At 37.0% G+C, this 12732-nt stretch overlaps 1 protein-coding gene across 1 annotated transcript in view; it reads right to left on the reverse strand.

Annotated features, from left to right (window-relative positions):
- Positions 1-12732, reverse strand: part of TENM3 (teneurin transmembrane protein 3) — a 598624-nt gene that overhangs the window by 79459 nt on the left and 506433 nt on the right. Inside the window, exons 16-18 of the mRNA XM_044682283.1 lie at positions 10821-11088; positions 9117-9260; positions 5216-5465 (exon numbers count right to left, since the gene is read on the reverse strand). Coding sequence (XP_044538218.1) covers positions 5216-5465; positions 9117-9260; positions 10821-11088 — 662 coding nt within the window. The remainder of the gene's footprint in view (positions 1-5215; positions 5466-9116; positions 9261-10820; positions 11089-12732) is intronic.

Below are 12732 nucleotides of genomic sequence, written 5' to 3' on the forward strand. Positions count from 1 at the left end.
AATATAAATGAATGAACTGGCACTTATAAGCTGCACACTTTTTCTTTTCTTTTTTTTTTTTTTAGGATTTACAAATCCTAAATTGGTTGATTCCAGTGAAAAATTTTTGGGAGCTAATCTGTTTTGGGTCCTCAGTGCTACCCAGTAATTCTTTTAATCACCTCTTATCAATTCCTGATGGAATTCCCAAACTGTTTCAACTCTTTTTGACTCTCTTTGAGAACCTTAATTTTATCTCTACTTTTTTTCTCATATTATTGCTTCACTGAGATCAAGTTTGAGTTGAAGCTCCCAACTTCCATTGTTGAAAGTCAGAATTTCTCTGCTCTACCTTCTGTTTCAGAAAATAAAATGGCCTTCCTCCTTTCCATGAATACTCACTTCATTTGTACCCATTCCTTTCCCTCCAGCTTCTTGTGAACATTTGATTTCACTATTCCCTTTTGTATATGTTTAACAAAATTCTCTCTCTACAGGTTCTTTCTCCTCCGTTCATAAATGTCTTAGTCTCCTCTCTGCTTTAAAACAATAACCAGAGCAATCAGCACCCCTTTCTCAACCTTGCTACCCATTAAAGTCATCGTCACGTCTTCCCAGTTAGAAGAAAGGAATTCATAACTATTGCCTCTGCTTCCTCTCTACTATTCTTTAACTGCTTGCCATCTGGATTCCATTCTTATCACTCAACAGAAACTCCTCTCTCAAGTGACACCCATGACCTCCAATGTTTTTTTTGCCCCCTTCATCTTCACATTCTTTGACCTCTCTGCCACATTTGATACTATGATCGCCCTCTTTTTCTTGGCTTTTCTTCCTTTTCCAGATCCATTAAAGAATGTATTCCCCAACAGACTCTACTTAACCTTCTTAGGTAGACAGATTTGAATGGGCCCTTGAGGCAATTTCAAAACAATTCCATCTTAAAAGTGAGAAAACTGAGAGCAAAGGAGATAAAGAGACCCAAGTCATCAACTCATGAGAGACAAAAGGACTAGAACTTGGAGTTCCTGCTTCTTCTATGATAATCCCATCCATTCCCAAGGCAACATGGTGTAGTAGAAAGGGCTCAGGATTTAGGGTCAGAGGATCTATCTTTTCATCTTGATTCTGCTACTTAATGACTCCTATGACCCTGATCGAATAGAATAATAGATTTGCAAGTGGAAAGGGCAGTCTAGTTCAGTGTCAAATTAGTGGCATTTGGGCTGAAAAACTCCCAAGTATAGTCAGAAGCCAGATTAATATATAATTAAATAATGTTTAACAAAATAAAATAAAAATAGAGTTCAACATAGGTAATGTTAATTTGTGGTTCTCTGAGTCAATGTGCTGGCAGTAGGGATCACTTTCTATTTGAATTTAACAACACTGATGTAATCTAAGTTCTTCATTCAGAGGCCTGAAGAGGTTAAGTGACTCAGTAAACTGCAGGAACTCCTTATTACTTATAGGATCAAATATAAATTCCAGGGTTTTCCATCTAAAGACTCTCACAACCTGAAGTCATCCCACCTTTCCAGTTTTATTACCTGTTACTTTTTTTTTTTTTTTTTACATATACTACAGTCCAGCCAAGCTTGCCTTCCTAATAGACTTATCTCTTATCTCTGGGCCTCCCTCTTCAGCTCTATTTCTTAGATCAAGTGCCACCTTTTACATGAAGCCTTTCTTGATGCCCCAACCTAGAAGAGGCTCCTCCCTTCCCAGTTATCTTCTATCTTTTTGGAGATGCACAAAGAGATATGCTTAGATATATGTGGCTTCTGTCATTCCTAGACTGGAAGTTCCCCGAGGGCACAGACCTATTCCCAACAGCCAGTAGAGAGCCTGGCACATAGCAGGTACTTAATAGATCTGTCCTGATTGATTTTCCAATCTCAGTTTCCAAACCCCAATTTCACATAGTCATTTTGTGGCAAAGCTGGAGTTAGAAACCCAGGTCCTTGGATTCCAGTGCACTACTCATCTACTGTACCACATCCCCCCCCCCCACCTCTTTTTTCTTTAAACCTTTACCTTCCATCTTAGAATCAATACTAAGTATTTTTTTTCAAGGCAGAAGAGTGGTAAGGGCTAGGCAATGGGGGTTAAGTGACTTGTTCATAGTCATAGAGCTAGAAAGTGTGTAAGGTAAAATTTGAACCTAGGACCTCTAGTCTCCAAGCTTGAGTCTCTATCCATTGAACCACCTAGCTGCCCCTACATGCCTCTCTTGATGAATGCTAGTCCCTTTCTAGCTTTAAATCTACCATCCTAGGATTCTTATGACGTTTATGTGAATGAATGGTTTCCAAGACTTTCCCTCACCTTGAACCTCTAGCCTGAGAACTTCTTCCCTCTTCATATATCTTACTATTTAGGGAAATTACTACGTGATAACTCAAGTATAAGCTCCTTTGGGAATAAAGAAAATATAAACTATAAGTCAGACCCCTGATAATCAATGCCAAAGGCCTCTCAAAATTATTCTATTTTTCTTGAGCTTTGTAATTGGGAATACTTTCTTAACTGAGTCAATAATTGGGGTTTGGAAATAAATATAATATATAAACAAGCTTTTTATGCAGAGATTTCTCTTGTGATACTTATATTTGAATACTAACTTAATCTGCAGGAATCATTGGGGCCAAAAGGAAGAATGTTTAAATAAAAGGCTTACGGAAAATAGATCTTCAGATTTCTTTATCTGTCTGTATTATTGTAAAAATGGGGATTTAAAAGGCATCTATCTTCAAAACACAAAGAAAATGTCATCAGCCTATAGGACAAATGAATGCCTGAAAACATCAATTTCTCACATCCTATTTCTTTGCAAACATCTTACTTTGACTAGTTGCTGATGATGTCAATTTGATTCAACAAATTTCTAGAACTAGCTAGCTATAGGTTTACGAAGGACCCTGCATTCATCTCATTGCACCTCACAACAATCCCATCAGATAGAGCTATTATTGTTTCCATTTTACAAATGAGAAAATTGAGGTGGATCTTCAGATTTCTTTATCTGTCTGTATTATTATAAAAATGGGGATGTAAAAGGCATCTGTCTTCAAAACACAAAGAAAAAGTCATCAGCCTAAAGGATAAATGAATGCCTGAAAACATCAATTTCTCATAGGCTATTTCTTTGCAAACATCTTACTTTGACTAGTTGCTAATGCTGTCAATTTGATTCAACAAATTTCTAGAACTAGCTAGCTATAGGTTTACGAAGGACCCTACGTTTACCTCACGACAACCCTATCAGATTATTATTGTTTCCATTTTACAGATGAGAAAATTGAGGCCAAGAAAGATTAAGTAACTTGCCAGTGATCTCACAGCTAGTTAAATGTCTTGAGTCTTAAGGTTTCAAACTTAGGTCTTCTTGACTACAAGTTCTGCCCTCTGTCCACTGCTCCATCTGTCTGCTATGCGTGAAAGACAAACATAAGAATTCCTGCCTTGGAGGGAGCCAGGGATTCCAGGTGAGATGGGAGAGCGCAGCTCAGGCGGAGGGGACAGACAGCCCAGCAATAGCACAAGGCAGAATGCTGAGTTCTGGGAACAGCAAGAAGGCATTTTGTTTGGAAAAAGTCAAATGGTTTTGCCTCAAATAAAAAATCAAGTGAACAAATAGAACCTATCAGCAGAATTACCGATTCCCCATGACTCTTCAGAACTTTCTTTCCCAACAATGCATTGTGCTATCATTTGAGGTTTCACATCGGTTTATTGACATCTTAATAGAAATAAATCTCAGGTTTGAGTGGAAAGTGCACTTCTTGATTCCTTCTGCTTGTACACAACCAAATAACACTATATTGGGCTCTTGCCATCCCCTCTGCCTGTGCCAGCTCTGAGTCAGCGGCTGGGTCAATGGCAGGGAAATGTTTCCAAACTAGATGGTGTTCTCTGGTTCCCAAACCTCCACTGCCCTCTTCTTATTGACTATATGGAAGCAGAGAGGTAATTCAAGATAAAGCCGGGTGGGAATGTCAACAACTGACAGCCCCAGTGGTTTTGTTTGAAAAACAAACATGTTGAAAGATGAGCAGGAACTTTCCTGAAAGGCCTTAAGTGGTTCTAATCTTTTCCCAGCCCCACTTACTCTCTGCCCCTGGTACCCCTGGTACCTCTTCAAGTTTATTTCCTGCTAAGCCATTCCCAGAGACACAGCCCAAATAAGACTCTTTCAAAAAAAAAAAAAAGATATGGCCAGGAACAAGCATCAGTCATTTTTTACCATTAACATTTGGAATAGACAAAAGGAAAATGTTTACTTTCATACACGTTCCATCATTTTTCTGAAATTAGGTCTCTTCTCAAATAATAAACTACTAGAAAAAAAAGAACTGATTTCAGAATGAATGCTTAAGATGTCAAATGGGCACTGAAAACAGAAAATCACCTTTAAATAATATGCTTACCTATGTCTAAAATCTTTATTTCTTGGGAGGAGCAGATAAAGAAAAGGTAAAAAAAAAAGTTCAGTTAGAGAAAGTCAATAAAGAAGTTAAAGAATGAGTAGAACACAGATATTTTCATTTTTTAACAGAATATTGTTAATATAGCAGAAATAAGACTAGAAGTGAATCTCATAGGGCGACTGGCAAAGCAAGACATTGATTCTGTTAGAATATTCTGGAGTCCTTCTTACATTGACCAAGAAAAGTTTTGATAATAACTCTGTATTAAGTGGATTAAAGCAAAGCTTGGAAGCTCTGTGACGGAGCTTCCTGCTTCTCTCCCTGCCTTGTCTTACCATCTAAGGTAGCTCCCTTAAAGAGTTCCCTCCTCCATTTCATCACTTGTGAAACGAGGGTAACGGTATCTATCAACCTATATCACCGGGTTGTTCTGAAGGAAATTAAAGTGATTATAAACACTCAGCCATATCCCCTCGGTGTGCTAGTTGCTCAATGGAGCCAATGAGGAATTTTTATATTGGTCCGTTAAGGGACCATTCAGCAAAGTCCTGGTAAACCACATTAATGGCCTGACAGAATGAATATACTTAAGACTAGCCTTTTCCTGACCCTCACGAAGGACCTGACATTCCTAGGGAGTAATTTCAACACTTGGAAGATCTGTCTGGATAAATAGGTTAGTAACTTAGACTCAACTTTTTATTTTTTGTTTGTTTCCCTTTTGTATTAAAATGTCAAAAAAGTTTGAATTCATTACACGGTGGTGGCATTTCACCCATCCCCAAATTAAGGAAAGACATACATACCTGAGTTCCAGAACACTAGTTACATTCCCAGAAGGAAATATCCGCCGAACGTAGTTGAAATCCCCTACATACAGGCTGCCGTCAATCCCACAAGCCAAAGCGGCCGGGGCCAGGAGCTTGTTGCCATCTGCTTGACCATTGCAACTCGGGCATGATATGCTGCGCCTTCGTCCATTGCCCATGATACTGCTGACTACTGGGGGTTGTTGAGAAATGAACTGATTCTCCCCATTTCCCTTGTAGAGTATACCTGTCGGGCAGACACATTGATTTTTTCCCCCTTTTATTAAAAAGAAATTCCTGGAAAAATTATAGCTTTAATAATACTCATCTTCCACCAGCTACCATCCAATGCATCTTAGATTTAGATGGGGAAATGTTTAATTTAAAATTAAAGCAGTTCACAGCAAAAATATTTTTGGTAGTTAAAAGTATCAAGCAGTAAATGGCACGAATATATTTATATTTTCATATTTATTTCATCAATATTTGATATTTTCAATTTTTATATATATAATATAGATTTACCTATCAAAAATTATAATTTGCTGATAATCAAAATGAATCTTATTAACCGGAGAGACCAGATTCTATTGATTGTTTATTTTTTTAGGAGAATTTTAAATATTTACCCATGGAGAAGTACAAATTGATATAGACATAAGAGATTATTTCTTTTTTCTTTATGGATTTATAATACTACTAAAAGCTAACACTTATTATATAGTGTTTCCTATTTGCCATGCACTGTGCTAAGCGCTTTACAATTATTCTCTCATTTAATTCTCACAATAATCTTGGGAAGTAGCTCCTATTCTTCTCATTTTTACAGCTGAGGAAAACGAAGGCAAACAGATTTAGTGACTTGCCCAGAGGACACGTGTCAGAAGATATATTTGAACTTAGGTCTTCACTGGCTTTTTTTATATAAAGCCCCGTACTCTAGGTAGCTGCCCATTTTAAAGAAAATTGGAGCAAAAAATCTAAATAAGATCATAGAGCTGGGAAAGATTTCAGAGAGCATTTAGTGCAGCCCCATTGTTTTAGAGCTGAGGAAACTGAGGTCCAAGGATGTTAAAGGGCTTGCTGAGGTGACCCAGGGAGTAAGGATGAAAGATGAAATTTGAATCCAGACTTGGCTACTTTTCAGGCTGTTAAAAATGTTTTCAAAGTATTTGAAAATATTTTACTTTTCCTGTTAAAAGTTTACATTTGGTGAGATGTCCATATGTACAAGTAGATATTCAAAATGAACACAGGAAATATTAAAGGGAGAGTGTTATGGAAGGCCAGCCCACTCTTTAAACTAATTTCTGTTTTAAGGTGTGAAAATGAAATTCACAGTAGTACTAGTAATTACGACTGGGCATCTGGGTGGTACAGGCTTGGAGTCAGGAGGATCTGAGTTCAAATATAGCTTTAGACACTTACTGACTGTGTGACCCTAAGCAAGTCACTTAATTCTGTTTGCCTCAGTTTCCTCATCTGTAAAATAAACTGGAGAAGGAAATGGCAAACCCCTCTAGTATCTTGCCAAGAAAACCCAACTGACAACAAGAGTAATTACTACTACTACTACTACTACTACTACTACTACTACTACTACTACTACTACTACTACTACTACTACTATGACTACTAGTATACTAGCACATATTTATAAGATTTACAAGTTGCTTTCCTCAAAATAATTCAGATAAGGAGAGGAAAAACATCATTATTCTTATTTTACAGGGGAGAAAACTGAGATTTGGATAGATTAAATAACTGTGAAGACAATGTGATACGACAACTATGGTCTTTAAAAAATATAAAGAAAAAAATCTCAATACATAATCCTACATTTTTCATACTTGGAAACTCTTTTAAAGTTTAGATTTTTAAACTGTATTTGTGTTCTGTGAATGAGAGGTCACAGCAAACTGTGTCCCGAGTACTAAATCTGGTCGGATGACATCGGGCTGTACAAAACCGGTCAATGGGCTAGATTTGGCCACTGAGCCATACTCTGTGGACCTCTGCTAACAATTAATGACTTAGTCACAGTGTGTCCGTCAGTGATTAGTTGTTATTGGTGGGTGCATTTGCCCAAATCTCAGGGTGCTACAATTTGAGTAAACTACCTGCTGCTTAATGCTTTCCAGTTATGTGTATTTTATTGATTAACTAGACCAAATTTCAAAGCTGCTCTTTCAGCTAATGATTATGTTTCTTTGCCGATTCACTGTTAATACAATCAAACTCTAAGAAAATACTCATGAAAACACTGCGATATTGTTGCTCCTTCTCTGCCTACCCCTCATCCCTGCCTAGAGTAATTTTAGAGTTACTAAGAGAACAGAAAAAAATTACATTCCACCTTTTTCACTTAGAACTTTTTAGATGAGGATTGTTTTTAAATGATCTCTTATTTACATTAAGAAATCAAGAAGGATGAGCCAGGAGGTCCTGCATTCAAATATGGCCTCAGACACTTCCTAGCTTGGTGACCCTGAGCACTTAACCCCAACTGCTTAGCCCTTATTGTTCCTCTGCCTTGGCACCAATACTTAGTATTGATTCTAAGATGGAAAGTAGTTTGTTTGTTTTTAAAGGCATCAAGAAGGTTAAAACAGACATTCAGATTTCAAGTAAAAATATCTAAGGCTGCAGAAAAATAACATTGCCCAGGACACAAAAAGAATACATTAATAACGCCTAAAATCCTTCTTCTTTTGGTTACATAATTTTCAACCATCATGGAGCTCCAATTTTGCAAAAAGAGCTTATTTCTATAATGTTTATCGGCAGAATTCTGACAAGTCAGCACACTGCTCAATGCACCTGATTTATTCAACTATTACTTTGAAAGATTGGCCCTTCTCGACACTCCTCCGTTACGACAGAATGGAAGGATAAGCATTAGAATATTTATTTCCATGTTTCAGGGTGCTCACACAAGCACCTGTCACTGCCTACATTTTGGCCTCTTTCTGCTCCTGAAATTTCCATAGCTCATCCACTTTGTCATGGCCACAAATCATTTTGTTTATTCAATTAGACACACATCACTTTGAAAAGTCACTACTTGTCAAACTCGACTCCTGGATATAATTTAAAGTCACAATCAATTCACCTTGTGTATTAAAGTTGACTCATCTTTTCAAATAATTTTTTTCTGTCAAGTTTGTAAATATTTTTTGTTATGGTCTAGTTCTCCCATTTGACTTGATGTCTGAATTCATGAGAAACATCTCTACTTGATGATCTACTGGAACACTGAGCGTCAATAAAGCTAGATAAAACCATCACACTAACCTCCCACTTCTTGAAATTTCAGATTAAGGTCTAAATTTAATCTGTCATCAAAATCATATACTTTAAAATTAGAAGGGCCCTTAGAGATTATTTAATTTTACTCTACCATGTGCCAGATGTTGTCTCAGGTCGGCATGGCTTTTAGATTTTTAAAAGGCTATGCCAGATAAATTAAAAGGCTGAATGTCTTTTAGTTTGGGTCTACTGATAGATTTTGAGTCTGTGGATAAAGGACAACCATACTTGCTAAATTTAGAGAGGCTCATCACTACAGGTTGGTCATCTTGAGATTAATCTTTTTTCTAACATGATAATTCATTATTAAACCTTTGAAAGGATTCAGTATGCATTGATAGAAGAAATGCCCATACCAAAGGAAAATTCAAAGCCTTAGAAGAATAAAATGAGTATTGTCACCCTAAGATTTGAAAATCTTTATGTAATCTTGGAGATAAATAAGGTAGAAAAGCAACATTCTTCAAAAATCCAAACATGACCTACTTTCTCCTGTCATCAGTATGATAAAGGAACTTGCAATCTTTGAAAAAAAAAATCCTCTTGATTTTTTTTCTTTCTGTTTTACCAGTGACAGAAAATCTCTTACCATTCTGAACATCCAGCACATGATGTTTGTCTAGTGTCCAACCTCCCATATTGGATGCATCCAATTCATAGCCTTGCAAAATGGCAGTTCTCTTTTCCCACAGAGTTAGGTCCAAACAAGATTCATATTCATATCCAACAGACACTGGAATAATAACAAATCACATTTCATCTTCCCATCCACAGGAAGAAATGCAGTTTATAATTATTTTGCTAAATTTTTTTCACATTGTGTGCTAAGGCTAACATATGTCTTCCATTTATCTTCTGAGCTTAAGTCCTGTCTTGGTAGTTCAGAAAATTAAAATGTTTTCGCTCAGAATTAAAAACAAACAAACATGTCCCTCTAAAAATTTTCAGTGGCTTAAGAGATCTTCCAATATATATTTTCCTACAATATTCTGATGTCGTGGGTTGTATCTTCAAAACACAAAGAAAAAGCTGGGGTCTGGGAACTGATTGTTTCAGTGATTCAGTGATCATTTCCAATGATTCAGAATTCAATGAATGTTTAAAATTGAAAATCAGGAGTGATAACCAAACTCTTTCTGTTCTTCCATTTCTAATATTGTTAAGTGATAATATTAATGGAAACAAACAGGATTGCAGAGAGAAAAAAGGCCACTGAATTATATTTTCATATATAAATACTGGAACTGAATGTAAGTAATCCAGTACCGAATTAGCTTCAGCACCAAAGTAAAAATGAAGGTTTTGATGTATGATTCAAATCATTTCAACAAATAATTATTAAAGGCCTTTAATGTGCAAGACATCATGCTAGCCCCCAGGAAGAGGAAACACTGGAGCTTTATACTACACACAAATTGAAGGAAAGAATTCTTAGCAATTTGGATAATGTGAATTGAATAACTCGGGCCCTAGATAGATGCTTTCACCTTAAATATTACTGACATTTTAGCCTGAAATGAGGAACAGAACACAAATTTCCCATGCTCTAAATACTTCCCACTCTGTGCTTGGTTTCTGATGTTCTGGGCCCAAGGCTATGCCAGGGCACATACCAAGTTCAGCTATTTTGACTATATCACCCAGTCAATTCACTGCAACAAGTATTTTGACTCGATTTTTTCCTTCTTTTTCTATTTAATTAATTTACTGCCTGAGTGAAGTGACTGTTCATTCAGTTTGTATTAAATGATTGAGCTGATTTGGGATTTGGACCTAGCTGAGATATCTTCTATTAGTAAATGTCACTTTGCCTAGGTGATTGATCCAAATGGAAGAAATTCAGGAGAGAGAAAAGGGAAGGAGAAAATGGGGAAAAATTAAAACAAAATCTAGAAATAACGCATGAAGTAAGGCAGGAAAAAATAAAGAGCAGAAATTACAACAGAGGGGAAAAAATACAGAGAAATGGGGTGGGGGTGGAGACATGACTCCAACAAGAAATTTTATTTAGATTTTTCCTCTGGGATACAGTCTTCCCCCCCACCCCCTCCACTCCCCACCAAAAAAAACATCTTTCTCTCACATGGTACACTTGCCATTTTTCTATGGAATGTGATGCACCAGGGAGGAGAAATCTTTCTTTAGGGTAACCAACAGGCTCCTTCCAAAATTCTCTATCTCTCTTTCTGACTGGTGGGCTAGAGTTAGTTCTATAATCATTATACATTTGAAACAAAAGTTTAAAATGGAGGAAATTAAAAAAAAGAAAACCTACAACATTTAAGGGACTTACCAACAGCTTCGGACAAACCATAGACTTTCTGATTATATGCATCGGTCTTGTCCCATATGAAAGTATATGCAAGATTTGGTGAAGCTGGGAACCATTTCTGAAAGAGTCTTCCTACTACTGCCACCATCAGATGAACTTTCATTAGATTAAATGGTATGACCGATTGAGTCATGGTGATCTTCAAGACTGACTTGTACCCTGCTGCTCTGGAGCTCAAGTAGGAAAGTTTCAAGTCTGTCCCTGGAATTGTCGTATCTTCATGAAGTACCTAAGTTTGAGAAAGAGAAGACATTTTTGAGAAATCAGTTGAAGTCGATGAATTTTCTGAATTAGAAAACAAAAATAGCCCAAATGATACGACAAAGACATTAGAAAGTAAATACATATACTAGACATGAAGCAGAAATTTTAATGGGACTTAAGGTCATAAGTTTAGCACTGGAAAGGACATCAGAGGTCCTCTATTCTAACTCCCTCATTTCTATCTGAGGAAACTGAGGCTAAGAAGGTTGAAGGATTTGCCCAAGGTCATACAGGTAACATAGGAAAGAGGATTTGAATCTAAGTCCTTTGATTCTAGAGTCTGTTTTTTCCACTGCACAATATTGTTGTATATACTTAATTGGTAATTAATATGCATAATGTCATTAACACAATTACTGTTATTTAGACAATAATAATGATATGGTGTAAATCTATAGACTATATTCTAAAGTATTACAAAGGCACATCAGGAAAGGTCGTTTGTTGATTTGTTATTCTAGTAATAATCCTAAGTAACACCAATTTTTCTGCTCTCTGTTTACAACTTCTGCCTCTTACTTCATAGTCACAACTGACACTCACAAAATCCAGAATAAATCTCATCAAGCTGAGGTTTCACATCACACTCCAAAAAACTGGCAATGATGACAAAAAAATGGGAAGAGTTCATGTTGGAAGGGTTCTGAGAGATGAGTACTCTACTGTATTATTGATGGAGCAGTAAATTGGTTCAACCATTCTTGGAAAGCGATTTGGAATAATGCTGAGAAATTGGCCAAAATGTTCATACCATTGGATCCAGAGAATCCTCAGCTAGCTAGCATATACCCTAAGAAGGTTAATAATTTCTAAAAAAAATTCTCATATATACTTGTATATTTTTATTTGTAGCAGCACCTTATTTGTGGTCAAAGTAAGTAACACTATCCCTGCCTTCGATGAGTTCATACTCTTAATAGAGAAAACAGGGGAAACATCAGTGCAAAGGAGAATCCCAGAGAAGACTGGAGGGAGCAGAGATAGAACTGGGAAAGACCTTCTGAAAAAGGTGGGATTTGAGATGAGCCTGGGAACAAGCCAGGGGTTAGGAATTGGAGGGGAAGGAGGGAGAGCAGTCCAGGCATAAGGGACAGCCAGTGAAACTGCCCAGAGTTGGAGATGAAATGTTGAATGCGAAGAACAGCAAGAAGCCCATTGTTGCTAGATTGTAGAGAAAGCCAAGGGGTGTATAGTGTGAAAAAGAAACGACCTGAGAAAATCTCTCCCTGATTTTGCAGAGGTGGGGTACTATGGGTGTGGGAGTATATTGTATATAATACCAGACTTCTCTGAAGTGCTGGTTAGTATTCCTGAATCATTCTCCCCAGCCTTTTATTTTTTATTTTTTTAAGTTTTTCTTTTGAATATTTCCCCATAGTTACATATTTCATGTTATTTCCCTCTCCCCCAAACCTCCCTAACCCCCCTTAGCCAACACACGATTCCATTGTCCCTCAGCTCTTTAAAAACTCTTTGTTACAAGGGATGACAGGGAAGGAGAGGAGTACATTGGGAAAACAGCAATGGTGGGCTGGAGTGGGTTTGGACTGGTTGGTGGCAGTCTGATCTCTCTTTGACATGATATGCCTTCAAATACTCAAAAGTTAGC

Source organism: Gracilinanus agilis, chromosome 6 (assembly GCF_016433145.1).
Source record: "Gracilinanus agilis isolate LMUSP501 chromosome 6, AgileGrace, whole genome shotgun sequence".
Lineage (NCBI taxonomy): Eukaryota > Metazoa > Chordata > Mammalia > Didelphimorphia > Didelphidae > Gracilinanus > Gracilinanus agilis.